At 44.8% G+C, this 26647-nt stretch overlaps 1 protein-coding gene across 4 annotated transcripts in view; it reads left to right on the forward strand.

The window, feature by feature from the left end:
- The window catches only part of FU (kinase family with ARM repeat domain-containing protein), a 115592-nt gene that overhangs the window by 48275 nt on the left and 40670 nt on the right, over positions 1 to 26647 (forward strand). For all 4 annotated transcript variants that reach the window (XM_086816455.1, XM_086816451.1, XM_086816454.1 and 1 more), the window contains exons 17-19: positions 740 to 1294; positions 1424 to 2599; positions 2841 to 3077. In XM_086816455.1, the coding sequence (XP_086672581.1) occupies positions 740 to 1294; positions 1424 to 2599; positions 2841 to 3077 (1968 nt within the window). The remainder of the gene's footprint in view (positions 1 to 739; positions 1295 to 1423; positions 2600 to 2840; positions 3078 to 26647) is intronic.

A 26647-nucleotide genomic window follows, 5' to 3' on the forward strand; every position in this document is an offset into this window, starting at 1 on the left:
TATCTGTATCACCTCATATAGCAAAGTGTTAAGGTTTATTAAATTGACTATGCTGCCATGTTCCTTACCATCAAATTCCAGTGGCTTTGCAACACACAGGTGTTTATTGATCAGACTTTTATAAGTGCAGTACAGGCATCATGTTGCTGAAAGACATTGGTTGATAATGATCGCTTCGCTCACACTAGAGATTGCAAGAAATACTAAGGCTTTGTTCTTGCATGTAGGATGGTGCTACAGTGAATGTTTTCAAAAATTCCTGCATACCAAATGATGTGGGATCGTTTTAATGGCAATGGTGAAAGATTAGGTGCCACCGTGCCTGTTTGAACTTTGCCAAAGGGTCACTGGACAGGATGTCTGAATGACTATTCCTTGTTAGATTAGTCCAGTAAAGTCTGCGCACCACAAAATGTGGCATCACTGATGGCTATGCTTCAAGATTGGGTGCCTGTTTGAACTTTGGTATAGGGTCGCTGGACAGGACGTCTGAATGACCATCCAATTTATAGTAACGTCCCTTGTTAGAATTCGTAGAAAGTAGGCTTGTTTACATATTTAGGGCTAAGATGCCCATTTAATGGTGTTTTGTGCAAAATTTGAAGAAAAGTTACTGTAAAGAGGAGAGAACAATTTTGGAAGGACATGTGGAAGGTTATCTCCCAATCAGATTATCTTTTTCTTGTTTTTCTTTCTTAGAGATAATGCAATTTGACCTTTTTGTTTGCCAAACTGACAGGCTGTTTCGTATACACATGATTCATCTGGTCGGGTGCTGTATGAGTCCACTGCATGTGTGACCTTGTTACTGACTCGCATTGCATTCCGTCTAGCAAAGATCATCACTTCTGGCGGAGTTCTCAACAATGTAGATGAAACTGTTACACAGGAAGGAACTATAATGTCTCAGATTGTGGGGCAGTCTAAAGCCTTGGATACAGCTGAACAGTTGTGTTTGTGTCTTATGACCTCTGGTTCAAATCTTGCTTCAGGTGCCTGTACTTCAGCACCTGTTGCTGCTGAAGCCTGTAAAGCTATCTGGGGTCTTCTTAGTGGACTCAACATTGTGGCTACTAGAGGCCACAGACAAAATTTCCCCTTGACATTATTACGAGGTAACAGCCAGCCTAAGGCAGATGAGAAAGAAGCCACCCCAGAATGGAGAGCGGATAATGCCACCAAACCAGTCATTGATCAAGTGATAGCTTCTCTTTTGAAATCAAGAGACATGCATGTTGCAATCTGCTATGCCCTTTTGCATGGTTCCGAATCTGGACTTTCCTCAGTGATCCAGGTTCAGTTTCTTGGCTTATGCTTTCTTATCTGCAAAACTATTTTTTACATTTGAAAGGGACCAAGCTGCTGTGGTTTTGTGTTTAGAAAAGCTATTATCAGTCACTGACGGCAACTTTTTGGTGTACAGATTCTGTTGCGATGCTGTGAGGTATCACCTCTTGTTTGTGATGTACTCTCAGGTCTTTCCAACTGTGAACTTTTGTCCAACAATGCGAATGGAGGGGTTGATGGTACAGCTGTTGCTGCCATATTCAGATTAGTGCTGCTTTGTGCTAATGCAGCAGCTGCTAAAGACACAGGTTCACAAACACAAAATGAGTTGGAAAGCACTGCAAAAAGCTCTTCTTTTGAAAGCCTGGCCACTCAGTCTTGCCTGGTCCTCTCTGCTATAGCTCAGGGTCTAAGAATACTTGGTAGACATGGGGCCTCATGTGTTTTGACCACCTCACAGCCTAAACAGCATGACCGTCTTGTGGCTATGGCTCATTTGGCTGCTCCTGAAAGTTGCTCATCTGAAGCTGCATCATTCCAACTTGGTGCAGCATCGACACTTGCTCTTGCATCCATTTTGCTCCTTGAACGCGGTCCTACAAACTCTGCCGCAGTTTGTTTTCTGGCAGAAACACCACTCAATTTGATTCCTCAAATGGATGGAATTCGAAGTCAATTATGGCCAGCTGCATCTGATCTCAATGAAATGAAACCTGGACTGAGGTGGCAGGATGGAATGTTGACGAGTTGGCATGGGGCTAGAGATGGGTATGTTGGGGCTTTGAAGGTGTGGCTTAGGTGGGGTGGGGTTTCTGCCATTGAGCAAGCTTGCTCTTTGGGCATTCCCCAAGTTCTTGTTTTTTCACTAGCTGGTAGACTGGATTCTCCCGCAAATGCTGGGCAGCGAAATTGCAGCATTGGCTTATCCCCTGGAGGTGTGATATGGGCTTTGTCAGTTATTAACTCATGTTTGCCTGGTGGGGCATTCAAGGATGTGCTATTTACCAAAGAGTCACTTAATGTGGTGCTAAGCTTGATTGATGAGCCTCATCTGAAATTACTCAAAGTTTGGGAAGGGTTTGGTGGTGGGGCTTTGGGTGTGAAAGAAATTGTCAATGAAGTTGTTGACATTTTAGAGTTCCCATTCACAGCAGCACAACAAACTCCTGGGTCGCCATCAATTTCATCATCACTTATAAGTGTTTTGGCTCCAGGATCCAACTCCTTTATCCAAAGAAGAGGCTTCGAAAGTGGGGATCTGGCAAAATCATTGGCATTGGAATTACCACACTATTGGCAGTTATTACAAGAGGTAATAGACAGTTGGGACGGTTACAGATAACCCCCCGCCCATCCTTTGGGCAGGGGTTGCATACCCCTACCCCCCCCCCCCCCCACACACACCCTACCGGTGCACCCGGGGATATCTGTAACTGGCCTTAATCTGGTCTCAAAGCATTCAGTGGATTAATGCATATGTGCACGCTAATGATGGATTTGAACTTCAAGAAATTGATAGTTCTGGAATCTCTACTTGTGATGCACATTTACAGGTATATGCTATGGCGCCACTTGTGAGGTGCTTGAAGGTTTTGGATTTGAAGGACTTAGGCAGACCTCTGTCATTAGTAGTGAGACTAGTCCAGAACTCAAGAAATTTTGCTGATGGATTATTGAAGGAAGGGCTTCTGTCGTCTGCTGTCCTGCCCAAGATGCTGGATACCAACAGTCCAAAGGAAGTTGTTTTGGACATGCTTATTATTATTTCAGACCTTGCTAGACTTTCTAAAGTAAGTGTTTCCTCTTTTCTTAAATGTACAGAATGCATTGTTTCCTAGAGAGAGAAATTAAGGTAAAGTGAGGGGTACAGAGAAAAAGAAAAATTTAGTATCATTTCTCACATGCCCACGCGCAGAGACAGAAAGAAAGATGTTATTAACGTCTACGAAAGGCCCGAAAGGGTCTACGAGACCAAAAAGCTGTTACATGTGATCCATGAGTAAACTGGATGTCAAGATAACATGAAAAAAGTAAAAGACTAGCTGCCGAAAGGATAGACATGGTCAATGTACTACAAAGACCCTGTGTGTACAATAAAGTAGGCAGCAGCAGAACCTTGTGTGTCCGGGCTCATAATGTGTCGTCCTCCTCATGGACCATGTACCTGGCCTCAATATCCACCACCTGTGGGAATGCCTCTCTATATCGCTGAAGCAAGTACCGGATTTGGAGCTGGTGAGTGGAGGCTCTGGGTTGCCGGGAGCAGGGGCGTGCCGCTTATGGCTCTTTGGAGGATTGTGCTCTCTCTTGGAGGGCTCTCTGGGTGCGTGATGCCAGCCTGCCATGGGTCTGGAGAGTGCTCACTCCATGGGGACGTCTAACTCTGTCCTGGCAAATCTCGTATAGACTTAGTGTTAGGCAGGGCTCTCTGCTGGGGCCAAAGAAGTCAGTGATAGATGTTTGTGTGGTATACCGTATCCTGCATCTCGGGCTGCTGCCTCAATAGTGTGTCTCTGTGGTCCCTCAACTCCTGTAGGTATAGTCCCCAGCGTCTTTGGTTTTTGTAATGCATTACCAATCACAAGGGCCCGAAACTAAAGAGATAGTGGTAAAGTCTGTGTATCTCATAGTAAACTGGGCATCTAAGTATGTAATGCTGTTCAGAATCAATCTCCCCAGTGCTACATAGCCTACATACCTGTTTGTCTCTCTGCTCTCCTTCTTTCAATCTGAAGGCGGTGTAATGACAGTCTCAGCTGAGCAATCCTCATGGCTTGGGATATGTGTTTGTGAGATAACTGGGCCTCTCAATGAATCCATCCCTGTGACCCACCCTCGAGAAATGCTCTCTGTAGGACTGAAACTTTGGGGAAAGCTTGGATGGGGATATCCATGTCCACTCTGTATGAAGTCTAGTCAGAAATAAATGGATGATGTGGTTGATCTCTTGCCATGAGAGATCAAGGATGGGGGAGTCCAAGCTGTACTCGAAGGGCCCCGAGTCCATCCCAAAGTCATGTGGCTCAAACATGGATTCACAACTCATTGATTTGCTTCTCAGCATGAAGGCATCCATGGACGCGTAGGCGGCTAAAATGGAGGCTATATGTGCTTGTCTCGACAGCATAGAGTTAGCACCTCGAGCACCCAGTATTCTGGATCTGGAATCTACAAGGGCCCGTGCTTCGGAGCAAGGTTTGCACGATTCTGAGGACGAAGTGGCAAAACTTTCCAGGGGAGGATTTTTCACTTCTTTGGATGTTGGCAAGGTGTATTGGATGAGCTTCACTCCCACTCTGGCAGTCATCATTCTACATCTGGGCGTAGTCAGCAGGAGACACACCGTTCATGTCACCGATGGTCTCCTTCGCAGAGTCCCTCTCCACCGGATTCTTTGGACAGTTTTTGCTCGCCTTCATCGACTGGACATAGGGGGACTACTGGTTTGTTGAGTTCTTCCTCCATCCCTGGTGAGGGATGAGCTCAATTAATGAAACTTCTCAAGCTTGCCAAGTTCAGTAGGAAGATGGACATAGAAGTCGTCACCAACTCGACCTGTGAGATTGCTACCACATTGGCAACAACAGGTGGTTCATATATTTTTCAGCTCCATTTGGTGCATACAGCTTTGATAGAGATGGGATTTTTTGGGACCCAAGGGATATGCTCAATGGAAGTGTCCATCCCAACCCCAAGAGAAAAAATGACAAATTGGCTATGATTAGGAACCTTAGAAAATAGAGGATTGTTGCATGGATATCTGTGCATTTGTAAACTAGCTGTTATTTACTCTGTTAAGTAGAGGGAGGACTGTTGCATAGAGAATAGCGGACAAGATTGGGTAGAGTAGTTGAGATACGCTTGGAGATAGAGCGCACTTGCATGAAGAGGCGAAAGAGAGAAAGCTTATATGTGTGAGAGGATTGTGTGTTGAAGAAGAGAGTGGGAGAGAGTGAGCTTTATGTTGGGCAGTTTGTCGTGAAGCTTGTTAGACATTAGCTGGCTTGTTTTGAGAAGAAGGGACGTGGGGACTCCTAGAGGAGACTTAGATCTTTCCAGAGCAGGGATTGTAGAGGTGACAGAGGGTTCTGTGTGGAAAGTGGAGTCCCAAAACCTCTCAGGTTGCATCACTTTTGGACTTGGATTAGATCAAGGATTGCTTTGAACAATTCCCAGTTGTAAGGCATGGTTGAAGCGTGCAACAAGCAGATGCTGCAGTTCTTATTGTTATTGTTGATCTTGATGGAGTTGAGAATATAAATCTGGTTTCTGTTGATATCATTTGTGTGTGAGAGCTCCTTTGATCTGCTGCCGTTGTGTGGACAAAAATAGGAGTTGAAATGTGTACATACATGTACATGGCGTGTGTGAAGTTTTGCTTTTGAGAGCATTGTCAGGTGTACAGATGTAAATGTATTGATGTGAGCATGTACAGGCCTGTCCGGTGAGAGGTCCACTGAGGATGATATCAGCTGCTCGATGGCTTTGAGTGTGTGCGCGTCCTCAAAAAGTAAGTGGGCACTCGTATGCTGTATTTGGAATGTGTATGGAGGCGTGGGCATTGAACACTGAGAGGGCCGGTGTTACCTTGAGAAAGAGGAGTGTGGAAAGCGTGGAGTTTTTTTAATGATTGATGGCCCAATGCAGCTATGGGCATTGGTGTGAAAAGAGATGTTATGGTGGCCATTTTCCAAATAAAAATAAATAAATAAAATAAAATAAGAAATGACTTTTTGGAAAGGTGGCGTGGAAGTTTGAGCTGCCGCCAGCTGGGGGCTTCTGGAAGCTGGTCGGTGCAGCTAGACGGGGAGAGAGGGCCGGTGGTGTGCGGGGGTTACAAAAGCTGCTGCAGAGCAGACAGTCGAGCCTTGTGGTGGGGGGTCTCGTTGGAGCGCAGGACAGTGGAACCCCGTGTGTTCCATTTGGGTGGCTAGTGTAGCCACAGGACTGAGGGCTGGGTCTCTGGGGCGTGTGCAGCGTGGATCGCAGAGGAGGGAGAGCGTAGAAGAGGCCATATCTTTGGCAAAGGCGGGTGAGTTGTTTGAGGAGGCTCCCTCTGGTGTAGCTGCAAAAAAGCAAAGAGATAGCAGCTGGAGGAGCCGTCCTCACAGAGGACAGGCGTGGGCTGCAGTTGGTAATTAGAGGCTGCTACAGTGACTGGAGCAGCGATGGGCTGCTGAGCATGGGAGAGAGCAGGTGGTAGGCGCAGCAGTTGGCGACTAAAGAAGCGTGGGGTTGGTGGCAACTGGAGACCGCCGTGGGCACCGAGGAGAGAAAAAGGGATGGAGTGGGCTGGTTGGTGACTGGCGCAACTGCTAGCGACGACGTGAAGATTGGCTGGCGCAGAATTGTGGAAGTCCTTGTGAAGTGCAGTGAAGAAGTGTGAAGGCGCCAGCTGTGGGGATGCCAACGTGTGAGTGAAGAGCGGTGTTGGTGTGGAGGGCGTGCGCAGTTGACAAGCTGGCGACTTGTTGCAGAAAGGGATGAAGTTGGCGCAAAAGCGCAGTGGTGAAGAGCAGTGTGGAGGCCGAAGTGAGGATTGGCTGGCGCCAACGTGTGGGCTGAGGGGAGAGCAGAAGTGTGGTGAAATATAAGAGAAGAAGGCCGCCTTGCTGTTGACGGGTTGGTGGATATAGTCTGGGGTGCCGGGGTCCAGAAAAAAACACCTTGCAGAGCTGGCCGTAGAGGCGCAGAGGAGAGCGTGCAAGAAGAAGGCGCCAAAGGGGTCAGCTGCAGGTCTGAAGTGACGTGGAAGCCGTATTGGGCTGGATATTGGGCTGGTGTTGGTGTTGGGTTTTGGGGAGCTCACGATTGCAGAGAAGCTGCCAAGGGGACAGTTTTACAGAGAGGCTGGTGATTGACAGTGAAGCAAGTTGCTGCGGCTGGTAGCTGAAGCAAAGAGTGAGGGAATAAAGCCTGATAGTGCAAAGGAATCACTCGTGTGACTGGGTTTTGCCTTGAGGACTGGCAGTGAGCTAGTTTTTTTGTGTGTGTGGTATTTTGTGGTTTTCTACCTCTTCTGGGGATTCAAGCCAGAGTTGTAAATTCTTTTGATTAGCTGTGGGGCTGGTGTTTGGTGATGCCAAAGAATTCTTTGTTTCTTTGTTCATTTGGGTACGAGTTGTGACAGCCAGATCTGAAATATAAATCTTGTTCATGCTTTTGGGTCTGGTGTTCTGGTGTGTTTGCATGCATGTGAGGAAGTGTGGCATGCTATAAGGGCGTAGACAGCTTTACCGCTTCTGTGCCATCACTTTTTGGTGCCTCCACAGAGGAGCAGATTTCCTCTGGTTTGTGAAAGAAGATAAGGGCTGTGTGAAGAAAGATTTGGAAGAATGGCTCAAGATTTCCCAGAGTATTGGGGATTGCCACAGGAAAGTGCAGTCAGGTTTCTGGAGAAGATGGAATTTACAGCCTTGATGAAAGACAGGGCAACCCCGGAGATCCTTTCTCAGATTTTGGCTTATTGCTTGCAGGGTGATGCAAAAACATGGTTACAGATGTTTGTGACTACACACAGGAACATTCATCAACAGGATCCCGAGTACCGTGTAGTCAGAGCTGCATTCTTGGCACAGTTTGCGCGAGTGAGGAGTCCAAATGAGGTGTGGAAGGAGTTGTGCAACATTCAGCAGAAGGATGGTCAGGATGTGGATCAGTACCTGATAGAGTTTGGTAGACTGTGGAGTCTATGGTGTGAGGCTTGATTCCTGAAGTACCCCCGCAGATGATAAAGAGAGACCGGTTTGTGGCTGGTCTGGAGCCAACCCTCCGTCTAAAGGTGGAGCTGAAGAACCTGGATAGCTTTGAGGAGGCTGTCAGAGTAGCTCGTGAGAAGGAGTGGAAGGTAAAACGTCTGAGGCAGATGGGAATACAGGAAGAGCCGAAGAAGTTTATGAAGATGCCAGAGATTGAGAGTATACATCCTGAAAGGGAAGCTGCTGTTGTTCCAGAACAGGAAGACACTTTGAAGAGTCACATACATGATGCAGTGGAGCTCATGAAGTCTCTAAGTTTCAATTGGATGGAAGCAGGTGGAAAGGGAAGAAGCCGAGGTGCACCAAATAATAGAAGGGACAGTATCTCAACAGGTGAAGGGAACATGGGAGGAACAGGGAGAGGACGGGGCTACTATTTGAGTAATGTCCAATGCTGGAACTGTGGGGAGCGGGGACATATCAGCCCTCAATGTGACAAGCCGCCCAGAGCAGGTGGTGGAATATATCCTGTGATGCAGAGGACTAATGATAGATCGGGGGACCATAGTGTTGAAGTAAAAGATCCAAATCAACCCTCTACCAGTGGAGTCAAATGGGAGGATAAGGGAAAAGGACCGGCTCTCAGCTTGATAGAAGTGGAGACCATTCCAGAGATTATGCCTGTGGCAAAGAGGACGAGGAGTACAATGGCAGAACCTGAACCATCTTCTAAAAAAGGTAAACATGTCCAATTTGATATAAGCCCTCAACCAGAGAAGAAGAAGAGGAAGCCAAGGAGACATTATAAAACTTCAGATTTGCATATTGGTCAAGGCCAAGAGGAGTATACATTGATGGGAGACTTAAAGGGAAGGGTAGCCAATATAACATTTGCCCAATTGCTTGGATTGTGTCCGAAGCTTAAGAGAGAGTGGAAGAAGTTGGCAAATCCGAGGAAAGTAAATGAGCAGGAGCCCACACAAGGCGAAATGGAGCTGATGTCTGTGGAAGACCTTCCTGATATTTGTCCATCAGTTGATGCCTGGTGTGGAAGTGTGAGTGTTGGAGAAGCATATGTTGATGGCGGTGCACAAATCAGTGTGATGACTCAGTCCTGTATGGAGAGATTGGGGTTGAAGCTGAATGCTAGTTCAGACTTTAGACTCCGTTTGGCAAATCATGCAAAAGTAAAGTGTCTGGGTATATGCACAGAAGTGCCAGTGACTGCTTTTGGTGTGGTTTGCAATATAAATTGCCATATTATGCCGGCTGGTTTGGGAGCTTATCCGCTGATTTTGGGCAGACCTTGGCTTAGACAGGTGGGTGCTATCCAAAACTGGAAAAGGGGAACCATAACAGTACATAATAGGAGAGGGAGAGCCAAGAAATTTAACATGAGTAGTAAGCGGGAAATGAAGACTGAACCTGAAGAAACAAGTGCTGATGAGTATTCAGATAGTGAAACTGAAGAAGAGAGTTCTACTTCTGATGATGAGAGCCAGGTATCATTTATAATGAAGGAAGAAAATGAGCATGTGATGCAAGCTGAAGAGGAGTTAAAGAAGGAAGAAGAGGGCAGACTTGAAGATATGGACAGTCTAATGCAGCCTCCATCACCCAGTGCAGAGAAAGAGAAGCTGTTACAGGGCATGCTGAATCCTAAATTGCAGCCAGTGGAGAAAGAAGAATATATAAAGGTAATACATAAATTTCCTCATTTATTTATTACTTCATATGAAGAGATCCGAGGATTTAAATGTGAGCCAATGCCAATAGTATTGAAAGAGGGAGTGAGGCCAGTGTTTCAGAAACTGAGGAGGATAAATAGAGAACTATTGCCTGTATTAAGAGAGGAGCTGAGTAAGTTGTTAAAAGCAGGGTTAATTTATCCAGTAGATCACTCAGATTGGGCAAATCCAGTGGTCTTCACTCCAAAGCATACAGGTGGTTGGAGAGTCTGTATTGATTACAAGCCTCTGAATGCTGCAACAAAAAGCAATCATTATCCTCTGCCATTTATTGATGATATTTTGGATAGGGTAGCTGGATATGAAAGGTATAGTGTATGCGATGGCTTCTCTGGATATTTTCAGATCTCAATTGCTGAGGAAGATCAGGCTAAAACCACCATCATTACACCGTGGGGTTGCTTCTGTTACCGAGTAGTACCATTTGGTTTGAAAAATGCACCCTCGTGGTATCAGAGGAACACTGATAGAGTACTTGCACCTCTTACAGATCATTTTGTGAGAGCTTTTTTGGATGATATATGTGTGTATAGTTCTCAAAAAGAGCATGGTAATAAATTGGAGCAAGTATTTTCTAAAATGGATGATGCAGGTGGACAGCTGAATCCGAAGAAGTGTCATTTAGGACATTCAAAGGTGAAGCTGTTGGGGCATATGATATCTCAGAATGGAATTGAACCTGATCCAGAGAAGATAAAAGCTCTTGTTTTATTATCTGCACCATCAACATCCAGGCAGCTGCAGACTTTTGTCCAAAAGGTAAAATATATGGCAAGATTTGTTCCTTTAATGTCTCAACTGCTTTATCCTCTTCAGCAGGCTATGAAGAAGGAACCATTGCAATGGAATGAAGAATGCGAGGAAGTGTTTGAGAAAGTAAAGGAGGTATTGGGAGGTATTTCCAGTGTGAAAGCTCCGGATTTCTCTCAGGTCTTTTATGTGAATCCATCTTTTGGTCCGGATGTAGTTGGAGCAATCTTAATGCAGAGAGGAGATGAATCCAGATATATGAAGCCTGTGTATTTTGCAAGTAGAGTGAAGACAGAAGCAGAGAGGAGATATACTGAGGCTGAATTGGTTTTGTCAAGTCTAGTGTATGCTTGCAGGAAATTCAGGTCATATCTCCTGATGAAACCATTTGTGGTGCTGACAAATTATACTTTACTCCCTCAGCTGGTGAATGGTACTTCACTCTCAAAAGGTATGATGCGATGGTTAGTGGAGCTTCAAGAGTATGATTTCTCATTTTTGATTGAGGATACTTGTAAGGCAACTCTGGCAGATCTTCTAACATACAAAGATGGCCCGATACTAGTGAAGGAAGTGGATTCAAAGATAGAAAAAGAGGAATAGATTATCATTCCTGGAGCTCATGTTTTGTTCTTTGATGGTTCGTATAAAAGGAGTATACATCAAGCCACCGGGGGATATATAATCCAGGATTCAGAAGGCGTGCTGATTCTAAAGAATGGAATACATCTGGAAGCTGAAAGTAACAATGAGGCTGAATACACAGCATTGTTTCAAGGGTTGCAGGCTGCTCTAAAGCAGAAAATTCAAAAGTTAATCATAAAGGGAGATTCTCTATTAGTGGTAAAGCAGGTCTTGGGTAGCTGGCGAGCAAAGAATCCGAGATTAAAAGAATGTCTGGCTAATGTTAGAAGGCTGCTACATCAATTTACAGCATGGGGTATTCAACATGTGCGGTGGGAGGAAAATCATATGGCACATGAGTTGGCTCAGGAGGCAATTAATCAGGATCCAGTAATTGCAAAAATCGAAGAGCCATTATACAGAGGGAGGGAATACCTGTCCAGAGTGGTGGATTATCTACTCTCAGGTCGCTTGTTGCCTGAGGAGCTCAAAAAAGGCCAAAAGTATCATTTTATCAGGAAAAGTAAGCATTATGTTATGATTGGGGATGAATTATACATGCAGGGAGCTGATCAGGTATTGAGGAGAATTCCGTGGAGGGAAGAGATTTATTATATTCTATCTTCAAATCATGAGGGAGCATGTGGGGGTCATTATGCATTTAAGATCACTTTGCAGAAGATATTACTGGAGGGTTATGTATGGCCTTCCATCCAGAAGGATATTCAACACTGGTGCAGATCTTGCCATGAGTGCCAGAGAATGGGAAAGAGGATCTTAAAAATGGAGCCGAGAAATATCATGCTGGTATATGACATTTTTGAAAGATGGGGAGTGGATGCAGTTGGACCATTTCCCAGGACAGCTAGAGGAAAGTGTTATGTGCTTACTGCGGTGGATTACTTATCAAAATGGGCGGAAGTGAAGGCAGTAAAGAGAGTGGATAGTAAAGAGGTGGCTGATTTTGTGTATGAACATATATGCTGCAGATTTGGTATTCCTCTGGAGATATTATCAGATAATGGACCTGAATTTAGAGGAGAGGTAATTGACCATTTATGCAGAAGATTAAATATCAACCACAAGTACTCCACTCCTTATCACCCTCAATGCAATGGCTTGAATGAAAGATTCAATGGTGAATTTAAGCTGATGATAACCAAAATGACAGAAGGCCATATCAAGAATTGGGATATAGAGATGAATCGTGTATTATGGGCATACAGGGTTGCTGTAAAATCTGGTACACAATTCTCACCCTTTCACTTAGTTTATGGGAAAGAAGCACTCATGCCTATTGATGTGGAAGTTCCAGCTTTGAAGTTTTTGATTGAAGAAGGGCATGAGCCTATTAATTGTTACAGAGAAAGATTACTGGCTTTGCAAATAGTTCAGCTGGACAGAGAGCTAGCATTTGATCACTATGCGGCTATGCAATTGAAAAGACAAGAGAGAGAGAATGAGAAGGTGGAGCAAAAAGAAATTGAAGAGGGTGATCTGGTTCTTAGGTATAATAGCAAGCTGGATAGTACTTTTCATACTGCATTCCAGACAAAGTGGGAAGGTCCGTATAAAGTTGAGAGAAAATTTGATAATGGGAGTTATCAGCTTGCTGATTTGGATGGAAAGAAGCATAAAAGGAGAGTGAATGGTTTACGACTGAAGAAATATTTTGCTCGATTGATGTTAGCCGTGAAAGAAGAAGATCAGGAAGCTTATGATGCATGTCAGGAAGACGTAGAAGGTACAAAAGAAAATCTGAGTATTTCATCCCTGTTTGTACAGCTGCTGGACATGAATGTCTCAGCAGAAGTAGGGGGTTGCTAAATATGTGTGGACAAAAATAGGAGTTGAAATGTGTACATACATGTACATGGCGTGTGTGAAGTTTTGCTTTTGAGAGCATTGTCAGGTGTACAGATGTAAATGTATTGATGTGAGCATGTACAGGCCTGTCCGGTGAGAGGTCCACTGAGGATGATATCAGCTGCTCGATGGCTTTGATTGTGTGCGCGTCCTCAAAAAGTAAGTGGGCACTCGTATGCTGTATTTGGAATGTGTATGGAGGCGTGGGCATTGAACACTGAGAGGGCCGGTGTTACCTTGAGAAAGAGGAGTGTGGAAAGCGTGGAGTTTTTTTAATGATTGATGGCCCAATGCAGCTATGGGCATTGGTGTGAAAAGAGATGTTATGGTGGCCATTTTCCAAATAAAAATAAATAAATAAAATAAAATAAGAAATGACTTTTTGGAAAGGTGGCATGGAAGTTTGAGCTGCCGCCAGCTGGGGGCTTCTGGAAGCTGGTCGGTGCAGCTAGACGGGGAGAGAGGGCCGGTGGTGTGCGGGGGTTACAAAAGCTGCTGCAGAGCAGACAGTCGAGCCTTGTGGTGGGGGGTCTCGTTGGAGCGCAGGACAGTGGAACCCCGTGTGTTCTATTTGGGTGGCTAGTGTAGCCACAGGACTGAGGGCTGGGGCTCTGGGGCGTGTGCAGCGTGGATCGCAGAGGAGGGAGAGCGTAGAAGAGGCCATATCTTTGGCAAAGGCGGGTGAGTTGTTTGAGGAGGCTCCCTCTGGTGTAGCTGCAAAAAAGCAAAGAGATAGCAGCTGGAGGAGCCGTCCTCACAGAGGACAGGCGTGGGCTGCAGTTGCTAATTAGAGGCTGCTACAGTGACTGGAGCAGCGATGGGCTGCTGAGCATGGGAGAGAGCAGGTGGTAGGCGCAGCAGTTGGCGACTAAAGAAGCGTGGGGTTGGTGGCAACTGGAGACCGCCGTGGGCACCGAGGAGAGAAAAAGGGATGGAGTGGGCTGGTTGGTGACTGGCGCAACTGCTAGCGACGACGTGAAGATTGGCTGGCGCAGAATTGTGGAAGTCCTTGTGAAGTGCAGTGAAGAAGTGTGAAGGCGCCAGCTGTGGGGATGCCAACATGTGAGTGAAGAGCGGTGTTGGTGTGGAGGGCGTGCGCAGTTGACAAGCTGGCGACTTGTTGCAGAAAGGGATGAAGTTGGCGCAGAAGCGCAGTGGTGAAGAGCAGTGTGGAGGCCGAAGTGAGGATTGGCTGGCGCCAACGTGTGGGCTGAGGGGAGAGCAGAAGTGTGGTGAAATATAAGAGAAGAAGGCCGCCTTGCTGTTGACGGGTTGGTGGATATAGTCTGGGGTGCCGGGGTCCAGAAAAAAACACCTTGCAGAGCTGGCCGTAGAGGCGCAGAGGAGAGCGTGCAAGAAGAAGGCGCCAAAGGGGTCAGCTGCAGGTCTGAAGTGACGTGGAAGCCGTATTGGGCTGGATATTGGGCTGGTGTTGGTGTTGGGTTTTGGGGAGCTCACGATTGCAGAGAAGCTGCCAAGGGGACAGTTTTACAGAGAGGCTGGTGATTGACAGTGAAGCAAGTTGCTGCGGCTGGTAGCTGAAGCAAAGAGTGAGGGAATAAAGCCTGATAGTGCAAAGGAATCACTCGTGTGACTGGGTTTTGCCTTGAGGACTGGCAGTGAGCTAGTTTTTTTGTGTGTGTGGTATTTTGTGGTTTTCTACCTCTTCTGGGGATTCAAGCCAGAGTTGTAAATTCTTTTGATTAGCTGTGGGGCTGGTGTTTGGTGATGCCAAAGAATTCTTTGTTTCTTTGTTCATTTGGGTACGAGTTGTGACAGCCAGATCTGAAATATAAATCTTGTTCATGCTTTTGGGTCTGGTGTTCTGGTGTGTTTGCATGCATGTGAGGAAGTGTGGCATGCTATAAGGGCGTAGACAGCTTTACCGCTTCCGTGCCATCACCGTTTTCTCTCATTTGCTCAATTCCCAATTCTCAGGGTTTGTTGTGAGTTGCGCAGTTTTCTTAAAATTCACAGAAGGTCAAGTTGTGGAATTTAAGAGTTCTTTGTTTGTTTTGGTTCAATCGGTGTTGTTTGGATAGAATTCTATTGAAGGAAAGGTTGTGAGTGAAGGGCTGACCTTGGTTGAGTCTGTGCTGGGTCGGTCAGCTTGTGTAGGGGTCAACCATAATCAACAGTACATTAGAATAGTTAGCAGGTGGTGTAGAGACCTTGATTTAACTTGTTTGAGTTGAGGAGAAGTGATTCTGTCTCAGCTGACTGTGGGAGGTCTGTCAGAGGACAATTGTCAGCACTCACAAGACTTTGTAATCTGACAAGGTTTCTGTGGTAGCAGTGAAACACTTGTTAGCTAAGTGATTCTAAGGTTGGGTTCTGGCTTGTTTTATGAGTTTTGAGGCTCTAGAGGTGCTAGCTGACACAGAGGAGAGGATACTTGCATCCGCTGGATCAGTTTAGTTAGTTGGTTGGGGATAGTCAATTCTGAGGCAGCTGGGTGCTAGCTGTAGTCAGCAAAGAGTTAATTGTGTGATATCCCTTCAAGTTGAGAGATATCTGAGGGTGTGTGGGTGTGTGAGGACATTTGGGGAAGACTCTGATTTATTGTAGGCTTCTGAGGCAGACGGTTCTGTGCCAGATTCTTCAGGCAGAACTCAGCAAGTGGAAGTTCAAAGAAAGGTCAGAAGAGGGTCGGCAGATTATCCAGGAAGATCTAGGGATTGTATCTATAAGGTCCGCTGACGCTAGAGGATTATAGAGGATCTTGGAGGATCCATTTTGGACTGGGAAGAGCCATCAGAATTCAGAAATAGGTCGACAGTTAGTATCTGAGTTGTTTGTGGCAGCCAAGTGAATTTGCTGTTAGCTCAGGGTAGCTACTTGGTTCTGAAGGTTTTGTTGCAAGGTTTTGAGGCTAGCTAACATAGGAGCACATTCTGGGAGCCTGGGGGGTGGATTACTGATTGGGAACAAGTAGAGGACTTAGGAGACAGTTTATAGCTACTTTTGTGGCAGTTGGAAGCTATTTTGGGGTTCTTAGTTGGACAATTAGAGGTACTGGAGGTGAGAGTTGACATGAGAGAGTAGTTTGAGTGGGCACCTGGACTGAATAGGGAGGTTGGGAGGGTGTTGAAGTATTCAATTGTGTCAGTTGAAGATCAGGGGACGTCAGCTGGGTGTGTTGGTGCTCTCTAGTGGTGTTTCTGTTGGGTTGTGCTGCTGGTGATAGTTTCCTCCTCACGGTGGTGTGCTTTGGACGAGGCTATAAAGGCAGGTTCTCCCGGACACATCATTGTTTTGGTGCCTCCATAGAGGAGGGCATTCAAGGCACCCTTCAGACCGTTGGCAGAAGCTAAGAAGGGTTAGTTGTTGCGATGGCTGCAATGATGTCTTATCCTGTGTTCCACGGTCATGCTAATGAGGATCCAGAGGACTTTTTGGCCAGCAAATGGGCCTAGACAAGGCGAAGTTAATCTGATTGGTATGGATGAAGAAACTAACATGTTAGCCAGCAAAAGAACCAGAGGTGCAGTGGGTGAAGATGAAGCAGGACCATCTAGGACGAAGAAGGGAAAGCAAGTGGAGGACCAATTTAAAGAGGGTAAGAGGAAGAGCAGGCTCGGAAGGCGTATTGGAATGCAAGATTTTCCTTTAGGGGCTGAGGAGGAAGAGTATGATTTGATGAGGGATATCAAGGAGAAGGGACCCAGTGTGACTTGGCCCCAGATCTTGCAGCTATGTCATAAACTCAGAAGAACATGGAGTAAATTGGTTAGCACAAGGGTTTCCAGGAAAGAGAAGAAAGGAGGTCATTTGAATGTAGTGCGTGTTAAAGAAGATAAGGATTATCTGCCTGTCATGGATGCCTGGGTGAACAAATTTAAAGTTCCTAAAGTGTATATTGATGATGGAGCCTTGGTAATGACCCAGTAGACTATGGAAGCTGTAAGGTTGAAGGTAACCGCACCTTCTGAGTTTAGAGTTAGAATGGCAAATAATGCAAAAGTCAGATGTTTGGGAGTGGTAAAGAAGCTGCAGGTGACTATTCTTGGACATGAAGCTGAGTTGGATGTTCATGTCATGCCAGCACGGACACAAGCTTACCCATTAATTTGGGGGAGGCCATGGCTGATAGCAATTAGAGCAGGACAAGATTGGTGGAGAGGAGACCTTATCTTGGGGCTAGATCAGCTTGCTAGAAAACAAGTCAGATATGACATGGCCAAGGGGAGAGAATTGATTCCAGAGGGTAGTACCTCAGAAGATGAAGATGAAGAAACCAGTTCCACAGAGGACTCAGAAACATAGGAAAACAGCTCAGAGAATGATGGGGGGGAAGTTCAACTATTGGAGCTAGATTCTGACCTCATGTGCATGTCTCTACAACTGTCTGCAGAGGAAGGGGAGAAGCAGAAAGCTGAAGTTGAAGTACAGTTCGATAGGGAAGAAGTCTTACAGAAAATGCTTGCCAAGGATCTAGCTGTGGCTGAGAGGAAAGTGTATTTGACTATGTTGCAACAATTTCCAAATCTTTTCATTTCCTCTTATACTCAAGTTAGGGGGGTGTCAGTAGTGTAGCATGAGATACAATTGAAGCCAGAAGCTACACCACTTGTGCAAAGATTGAGAAGATTGGGAGTTGTGCAGCAACATGTATTGAGAGAGGAGGCGGACAAACTGTTGAAAGCAGGGTTTATCTTCCCAGTTGACAATTCTGAGTGGGCTTCTCCAGTAGTGATCACTCCCAAGAATAATGGAAAGTGGAGAGTCTGGAGGTGGACAAATTGTTGAAAGCAGGGTTTATCTTCCCAGTTGACAATTCTGAGTGGGCTTCTCCAGTAGTTATCACTCCCAAGAAGAATGGAAAGTGGAGAGTATGTGTTGACTTTAAGCCTCTGAATGCTGTGACCAAGAGAGATCATTATCCACTGCCCTTCCAAGATGAGATTTTGGATAGTGTAGCTGGGCATGAAAGATATAGTGCCTATGATGGATATTCAGGATACTTTCAAATTTCAATTGTCCCAAAGGATTAGAAGAAAACCACCTTCATTTCCCCATGGGGGTGTTTTGCATACAGGTTTATGTCCTTTGGGCTTACAAATGCTCCTGCTACCTTCCAAAGGTTTATGAATATGGTGTTTGAGCCCTATTTGGGGTCCTTCATCAGAGTGTTTATTCATGATTTCTGTATCTACAGTGGGAGATGGGTCCATTGTGAGAAGCTGAGGATGGTTTTGAAGAGGCTGGATGATCTGGATGGTCAGCTGAACCTTGACAAATGTCATTTGGCTCGTGCCAAAGTAACGCTACTTGGAAATGTGGTTTCTAAGAATGGAATTGAGGCAAATCCTGCAAAAGTAAAAGCTTTGCTCTTACTGGAGGCACCTTAGAACGTAAAACAGTTGTTGACATTCACACATAAGGTAAGATACATTGCCAGATCGTTTATCTTTTGTCTTAGGCTTTATATCCATTGCAAGAAGCATCCCAAAGGGATCCCTTTGTGTGGCAAAACAAGGAAGAAGAGGCCTTTTTGCAGGTTAAGGAAATTCTGAGTACTCTGCCAGTGGTCATGCCCCTTGATTGGAGTAAAGAGTTTTATGTAAATCCTAGTGTTGGTGGTGAAGATGCCATTGGTGTAGTACTTTTACAGCAGTTTAGGGATCATTTCTATATGAGGCCAGTATATTTTGTCAGTAGAACAAAGGCATTAGGAGAAAGGACTTATTTTGAAGTAGAGCTAGTGATGGTGTTGCTTTAAGAAAATTCAGATCTTATTTACTTCCAAAGCCTTTCACTATATTGATCCATTACTCTTTACTTCCTCATCTAATCCAGTCTGACCTTCCATCCAAGAGATTGTCTAAATGGTTGGTTGAGCTGCAAGAGTTTCAATTCACTTGTATAGTGGAGGATAGCACAAGAGCTACACAGGAAGATATCTTAACATCCAGACCACAGTAGCAATGAAACCCGCTTCAAATCATATGAAACCGACCGAAACTTTTACGAAACGTTTCAGAATATGAAACTCATTTTTTATTCACCTAAAATTTTTAAGGCACAAAAACCTTACATGCTAGTTTCATACATACACATTTCTGAAGCGCATTTTATCTTGTTGCTTGCTACTCGACTTGCACGCACACGTCCTTTCCTACCTGCCGATGACTGGTCAACCATCTTGAGAAGGATGCTTCAGCCTTGGCCATGGCCTAAATAAATATTTTCATGTATATTCTAAACTTATATTTTTTGCATTTTTTGTATGAAACTTTTTTTTGACATTCCTTTTTTGCTTGGTAGTGACTAGTTGACCATCTCAACAAGGACGCTTGAGCCTTGGTCATGGCCTAAATACATATTTTCATGTATATTCTATATTGAAAAATATATATATTTTGGCATTTTTTGTATGAAACTTCTGAAACCTTTTTGAAACCCGTTTCAGATCAGGCATTTCAAATCCAGACAGAATCCTTTGGTATTGAAGGAAGAGACAGTGATGAAGAAGAAAGTGCCCAGGTGGAAAGACCGTGAAGCAGATCTGCCAAATGCTTTTACTTTGTTTTCTGATGGAGCTTTTAAGAGAAGCTCAGGGGTAGCTAGTGGAGGTGTAGTCTTGTTGGATCCAAAAGGTAAAGTAATTTGTCAAGAAGGGATTAAGTTGCAAGTGTAGACCAGCAATGAAGCTGAGTATGCCACTTAAGAGTATGGACTTGAACAACAGTGTCTTAAGAGAGGAATTAGCAGGCTTGTCATTAAAGGAGATAGCCTATTGGTCATTAGGCAACTTCAAATTGTTTGGAAAGCCAAGAATCCCAAGTAAAGAATGGTGCTTTAAAATTAGAAGAATACTACAGAGATTTCAAGAGGCGCAGATTCAACATGTGAAGAGGGAACTAAACCAGGTTGCAGATGCATTAGTAAAAGGGGGGCTAGGCAAGGATTTGGATGTATATGCCATGACTGTAACCCATCCCAACTATGTTGGAAGAGAGAGTTTACAAGAAATTGAAGATATTTTGCACACAGGTCTAGTGCCTACTAAAGAAGGGCATCCCCATATGTGATTCAGAAGAAAGGGAAAATGCTATGTCTTTCATGGGTAATGAAGGCATGCAGCCTATGCAGGCAGAGGCCTAGCCTCTCTGATGTCTGGTTCTTATCCTCAAACTCTACTGTACATACCTTTTCATGCTTCAAACACTTAAGTGCTTTACATACAATGTATAGAGCCTCTGCAATGTCTCAAAGTGGAGGCTTTTATGGATTTATGCACATAAAATGCAGCCAGATATTGTTTGTTTGCAAGAGCATAATCAACACTCCATGGCTGGACATCATGGTTTTTTGCATGGCTATGATATATATTATGCTGGTACTGCTACCTATTCAGGTGTATGCATATTGGTTAGACATGAGTTGGAGCCTCAATTGGCCTTCAATGATAGTAGTGGCAGATTGATAGTCATACAATGCAATGTCAATGGTGATATTTTTGAGTTTGCATCGGTCTATGCCTCCCAGACCTCTGCCATAAGAGCTTCTTTGTGGGATTCTTTATGAGATATCCATGGAGATCCAATGCATTCATCTGTGGGGATTTTAATAATTCCCCTCTGCCTAGAGATAATACCACTTCACGATCTCATATGCTATCATTGGAAAGGCAGAAATGGGATGACATGCTTCTTTTTGTGCAGGCTGAAGATTTATGGGTACTTCTCCAAGGGTCAGTCCCTGGATATACTTTTCATCATAATGCACTTACTACGTATTGGGCAAGACTTGACAGATGGTATTTGTTTTATCCACAACAATTTGCAGATTTTAGCCCTCATCTCCTTATAGATTTCTCAATGGGCTTGTCAGATCATGCTCCATTGTGGATGAATTTGCAGCTTGGCATGCCTCAGGATGATTTGCCATTTCTCTCCAGTAGATTATTGCATGTTAATCGGGCTTATTTCCAACATCACAACTTTCAGCAAATGATCAGATTTGCCATTCATCCTTTGACAGTTCATGCCCAGGAGGACATGAATTACGCTTGGGACAGCTTCGTCTCTCGTATGCAGAATATCATTAGGGAGTATGGCAAATGGTATATGACAGAATGGAGGAATGAGGTTAAATGGGCAAAAAGGACAGCACAACAGTTGACTGAATTTTCTCAGTCAAGGCCACTTTCTAATTCAGAAAAGGATTCCCTTTCACATGTACAATTTAAACTTACTGTTAATGATCATAGGAAATTGCACAAATGGCAGACTAGGGCAAGAATGAAGCCCCTCATGGATAAGGGCTGCTCTTCAAAATCCTTTTTCAAGGGCTTGCATGCTACTCGAAATAAAAATTCATGTCTAAGGGTTAGGAAACTGGATGGCTCTTGGACTCACTCTTTCTCTGATCTCTAAGACGAATGCCACAATTATTTCCAGAAATTGTTTTCTGCTCCTGTTTCCCCATCAAATCAAGTGACTGATGCCAGGACTGAATTTCTTCAATATGTTTCTGGAATAGTTGAAATGGATGATGCTCTTACCTTGGAGAGGCCTTTTACTAACACGGAACTTATGACTGGTCTTAAAATCCGAGGGGCTACATCTTTTTTGGCACAAGCATATGCTGATGATTCCTTCTTCATGCCACAGAATTCTCCTCAGGAACTTCGCATGCTTATGGCCACGCTTTCTTTATATGGGTTGGCAGCGGGATTGCATGTCAATTTTGACAAATCTAAATTACTTCCCGTGAAACAATGTGACTGGCATTCTATTCTTTGGCCGGGTCAGGTGGTGCATTCCAGAGAGATAGTCAGGCATTTGGGATATCCTATAGGATGGCATATCACCAGAAAGCAGCAGTTAAAATGGATTTTCCAAAAACTTCAACATAAACTGGAATACTGGAAAATTTCTACTTGGCCTCTTCATGTCAGGCTCAGAATAGTACAATCCATTGTGATGTCCTATGTCCTGTTCTTTTTGCCCTTGCTGCATTGGTCCTCCAGGGATATTTCAGCTTTTATGTCTCAAGCTATGGAGATCTTATGGAAGACAAAAACTGCTGTGAAAGCATTGAGACTGATGAAGATGAAAATGGTGTGCTCCCCAAGGATGCATGGTGGACTTGATGTCCTTAATATAAGATATCATGTACTTGCAAGGAAGGCTACAATGTTGCATACTTTCTTCCGTCAACAGCAGCCATGGACTCTTGTATGTTAGCATCCATGTGTGTCAACATGAGGACTTGTGCTTATGGTCATTGGATTACAGATCATTGGGAGGTTGTTATTGGGAGATTTGTAGGGAGGATACCTGGTTGTCCTTTCTCTACTGCCCTCATACTTGACTGGAAACAAGTTCTCTCTAAGGTCAAATGGGCTCCTGATAATTGCTTGAGGACAAACTCAATGAGGAAAGAAAGTATTCATTGGAGTGCCATCTTTAACACTCCACTTGCTTTACAGGAACCTGTTCGGGCATACAATCTTATGAAATTGGGAATTAGGTACATACATGATGTGGTAGATGATCGGGGATATGTCTTATCCTTTTCCCAGACCACTGCTTCCTATGCATTGGGAATGCATCATAGGTCGATATGGAAGAAAATTGCTGATTTATTGCACCCCTTTTTACCTATTTCACCTGTGGGTGGCTGACACAGACAGGCTTATGGATTGGCAATTGCAGCCATCTACTACATGCATACATCCTCTTCCCCTTCCTGCCTTAACCTCCATAAAAGCCTACAGGCTTCTTCAGCCTCCCCCATGGATTCACCAGCATGCTAATTCTCTGTGGCATATAAGGCAACCCCTCTCATGGTGGTGGAAGTATTTCCTGATATTGTGGAAGTGTAAAATGCCATTGAAACAAAGACTTTTTCTTTGGAGATGTTTGACAGGCACATTGTCAGTGGGGGTCACGCTTGCTAAACGTCACATTGCACCTTCCACATGTCTAAGATGTCAGGCTCCCTCAGAAACTGTTCTTCATCTGCTTTGGCGCTGCCCTTGTTCCAAGATTCTCCTCAGGAGAATTTCAGATTTTTTTCGGCTCCATTTCCCGAGTCACAGATTTGGGAAACATTTCTGGCTTTTTGGCAGATTTATGCGGTCCTTGTCCCAATACTCACTGTTTCTCTCTTGGGTGAGATACTGGGCTCTTTGGACAATTTGAAGTGAGCATAATTTGGCATACTTGGGTCGGCAGAATCATCAGTCATATGAATCCTTCCGAGCCTCATTGCGGCAATCCTTATATGATGCCTGCCATGAGGGTGATATGGATGTTTCTTGCTTAGAGCTTTTCTCTTTATGTTTCTGACATTTGGGATACTCTCCATTTCGGAGACTTCCCATCTTGTAAATTTATGAGCATATAAATATACTGCACTGGATATTACCAAAAAAAAAAGTGTATGGGTCAACCTTAATCAACTATACATTAGAATAGTCAATAGGTGGTGTAGGGACCTTGATTTAACTTGTTTGAGTTGAGGAGAAGTGATTCTGTGTCTCAGCTGACTGTGGGAGGTCTGTTAGAGGACAACCGTTAGTAGTCATAAGATTTTGTAATTTGACAGGGTTTCTATGGCAGCAATGTTGTCAACTAAGTGATTCTAAGGTTGGTTCTGGCTTGGTTTAAGAGTTTTGAGGCTATAGAGGTGCTAGCTGATGCACAGGCGAGGATACCTGCATCCGCTGGATCAGTTTAGGTAGTTGGTTGGGGACAATCAATTCGGAGATAGTTGGGTGCCAGCTGTAGTTAGCAAAGAGTTAATTGTGTGATATCCCTTCAAGTTGAGAGATATTTGAGGGTGTGTGAGGACATTTGGGGAAGACTCTGATTTATTGTAGGTTTTTGAGGCAAATGGATTTGTGCCAGATTGCTGAGGCAAAACTCAGTAAGTGGAAGTTCAAAGAAAGATCGGAAGAGGGTCGGCTGATTATCCAGGAAGATCTAGGGATTGTATCTATAAGGTCTGCTGACAGTGGAGGATTGTAGAGGATCTTGGAGGACCCATTTTGGATTGGGGAGAGCCATTAGAATTCAGAAACAGTTCGACAGTTAGTATCTAGTTGTTTGTGGTAGCCAGGAGAATTGGCTGTCAACTGCTGGTCAGCTAAGGGCAATTGCTTGGTTGTGAGAGGTTCTGTTGCAAGGTTTTGAGGTTAGTGGACATAGGAGGACATTTTGGGAGCTGGAGGGTGGATTTCTGAGTGGGAACAAGTAGAGGTCTTGTGAGGCAGTTTATATCTACTTCTGTGGCAGTTGGATGCTATTTTGGGCAGCTGGGAAGGCAGCTGGGAATGAGCTGAGGTAAGGAGAGGCTCTTAGTTGGAAAATAAGAGGTACTGGAGGTGAGAGCTGACTTGAGAGGATAGTTCGAGTAGGCAGTTGGACTGAATAGGGAGGTTGGGAGGGTGTTGAAGTTCAATTGTGTCAGCTGAAGATCAGGGGACATTAGTTGGGTGTGTTGGTGCCCTCTAGTGGTGTTTTTGTTGGGTTGTGGTGTTGGTGATAGTTTCCTCCTCACGGTGGTGTGTTTTGGACGAGGCAATTAAGAAAGGTTCTCCCGCACACATTAACAGGTGTCTCTCTCTTGTTGTGGGAAGACCACCTTAGGCACCACTCCGTGACTTGCGGGGAGGACTTCCGCAAGGCGGTTTTTGAAGTAGTTTTTTCCCGTCGATTACAACATGATTTGAAGAAACAGTGGGAACGTGATTGACTATCTCGCTTGTTTCTGAAAGCTTTTGCTCATACTCCTAAGAACCGTCCGGCGGTCGGAGCCGGTTGAGTGATTTGTGGATTGTTTGAAACCATCTACGCTAATCCCCGAAGGGCAACAGACAAAACCAGATTTTGGACTTGATTATGGAGCTACTGCAACTAGTATTGGCAGGGAAGATGCAATGGAATGGACCAGGTGGCTGTCGGCTAGCAGACAAAGGGAAGGATCATGTGTTGGCTGTAGCAAAAAGGGATTTTTGTCCAAGGACCTAGCCGACAGTAGGTTGGTGAGTCCACTGAAGCTTCCAAGCCCTATATATAGCCGGCTCTTGGCTCATTGTTGCCATCTCTTACCTTGTTGGGGGTGATAGGTCTTAGACTAGGTTTAGACTAGGGTCTTCATCCTTTTTGAAGGGCAACATGGCTAGCCTGATTGTACTTCCTTTTTGTACACTATGAATACTGTGAAACTCAGCTATCTCTCTATCTTCTCTCCATCTCTTGCTTACGTTTTGCATCGAGTTGCTCTTGCAAGGTGTTTAGGGCTGAAAGAACTCCTAGAGGTTCCGCATGTGACATTGGTATTAGAGCTTCAGGCTAGTTTTGAGATATTATTGTTGCCCATACCCCACCCATCCTTACTATATCGCGCATGGATGAAACCATCGCCCGTGTCTTGATCTTTTGGTGGTGTGGTGATCTGGCAACATTGTATCAGTATCAGGTTCATCAATGTTAAACACTGAAGGTGCCCCAAATGAAGGTGCAAGAGTCCAAGGAGAGTAACACAAGACATGGAAGAAGTTCCCAGGAGGTTGGTTGGTGATGTTCCACAAGACCCAAGGGGAATGGCAGCCCTGTGAGTCGGATGCCACTTGGGGCATACCATGAAAGGCTTTCAAGAAAATGGTTGCAAGGGAGGATGATCCTCCAAGGGGTGGAGTGAGAGTGTCAGACTCAATACTCCGGAAACGAAGACCAAAAAAAGTGTTCAGGGATAGGGCAAGAAGGAAAGGGGAACCGATGCACAAATCTTCATTGGATTTGGAGTGGATTTGGAGACCGGGCAGGGTTTTCAGTGAAAAGGTTGCTAGGAAGGGAAGCATGACAGGTTTGGGAGTTTATGAGAAGACAAGGAGATGATGACAGTCATCTAGGGTCAGAAGTTGGAATGCCATCATCAAGTTTAGCAGTAGGGGATGTCATGTGCATGCACATGGACATGCTAATCCCTAAAGGGAAACCAGATTTGGGACTTGATTATGGAGCTACCGCAGCTAGTATTGGCAGGGAAGATGCAGTGGAATGGACCAGGTGGTTGTCGGCGAGCAGACAAAGAGAAGGATCATGTGTCAGCAGCAAAAAGGGATTTTGTTCCAAGGACCTAGCCGACAGCAAGTCGGCTAGTCCACTGAAGCTGCCAAGACCTATATATAGCAGGCGCTTGGCTCATTGTTGCCATCTCTCACCTTGTTGGGGGTGATAGGTCTTAGACTACGTTTAGACAAGGGTCTTCAACCTTTTTGAAGGGCACATAAAAAAAGCATTGTCCAGCAACCATCTTGGCGCAACGCGCGAGTCACCGAGGCTCCCACACTTGCTTTGTCCTTATCATCTTTGGCCTTAGACTAGCTACCCTTGTCTTTGTCTTTCTGTTGCCCCTGTTGTTGAGTCCCAAACTTGAAACTCTCCCGTGTCTCGAGGGTTGTAGCAAGACGAATGTCACGTGCGGAAGCTTTGGGAGTCTTCATTCAGCCCTAAACACCCAAAGACAGAGAGATAGCTGAGTTTCAGTATATTCATAGTGTACAAAAAGGAAGAACAATCTGGCTATCCATAGGCCACCAAGCATATTGAAAAGGACTCTTCGAAGAACACGAGGAAGCAGAATGGTAAGGGCAAAGAGAAGGTCAAATTGTTTGCCACCATAGAAGCTAAAGTACGCGTATTTTATATAAAGTAC

This window comes from Cibotium barometz, chromosome 22, assembly GCF_041138505.1.
Source record: "Cibotium barometz isolate CiBa-2024 chromosome 22, ASM4113850v1, whole genome shotgun sequence".
In the NCBI taxonomy this organism is placed as follows: domain Eukaryota; kingdom Viridiplantae; phylum Streptophyta; class Polypodiopsida; order Cyatheales; family Cibotiaceae; genus Cibotium; species Cibotium barometz.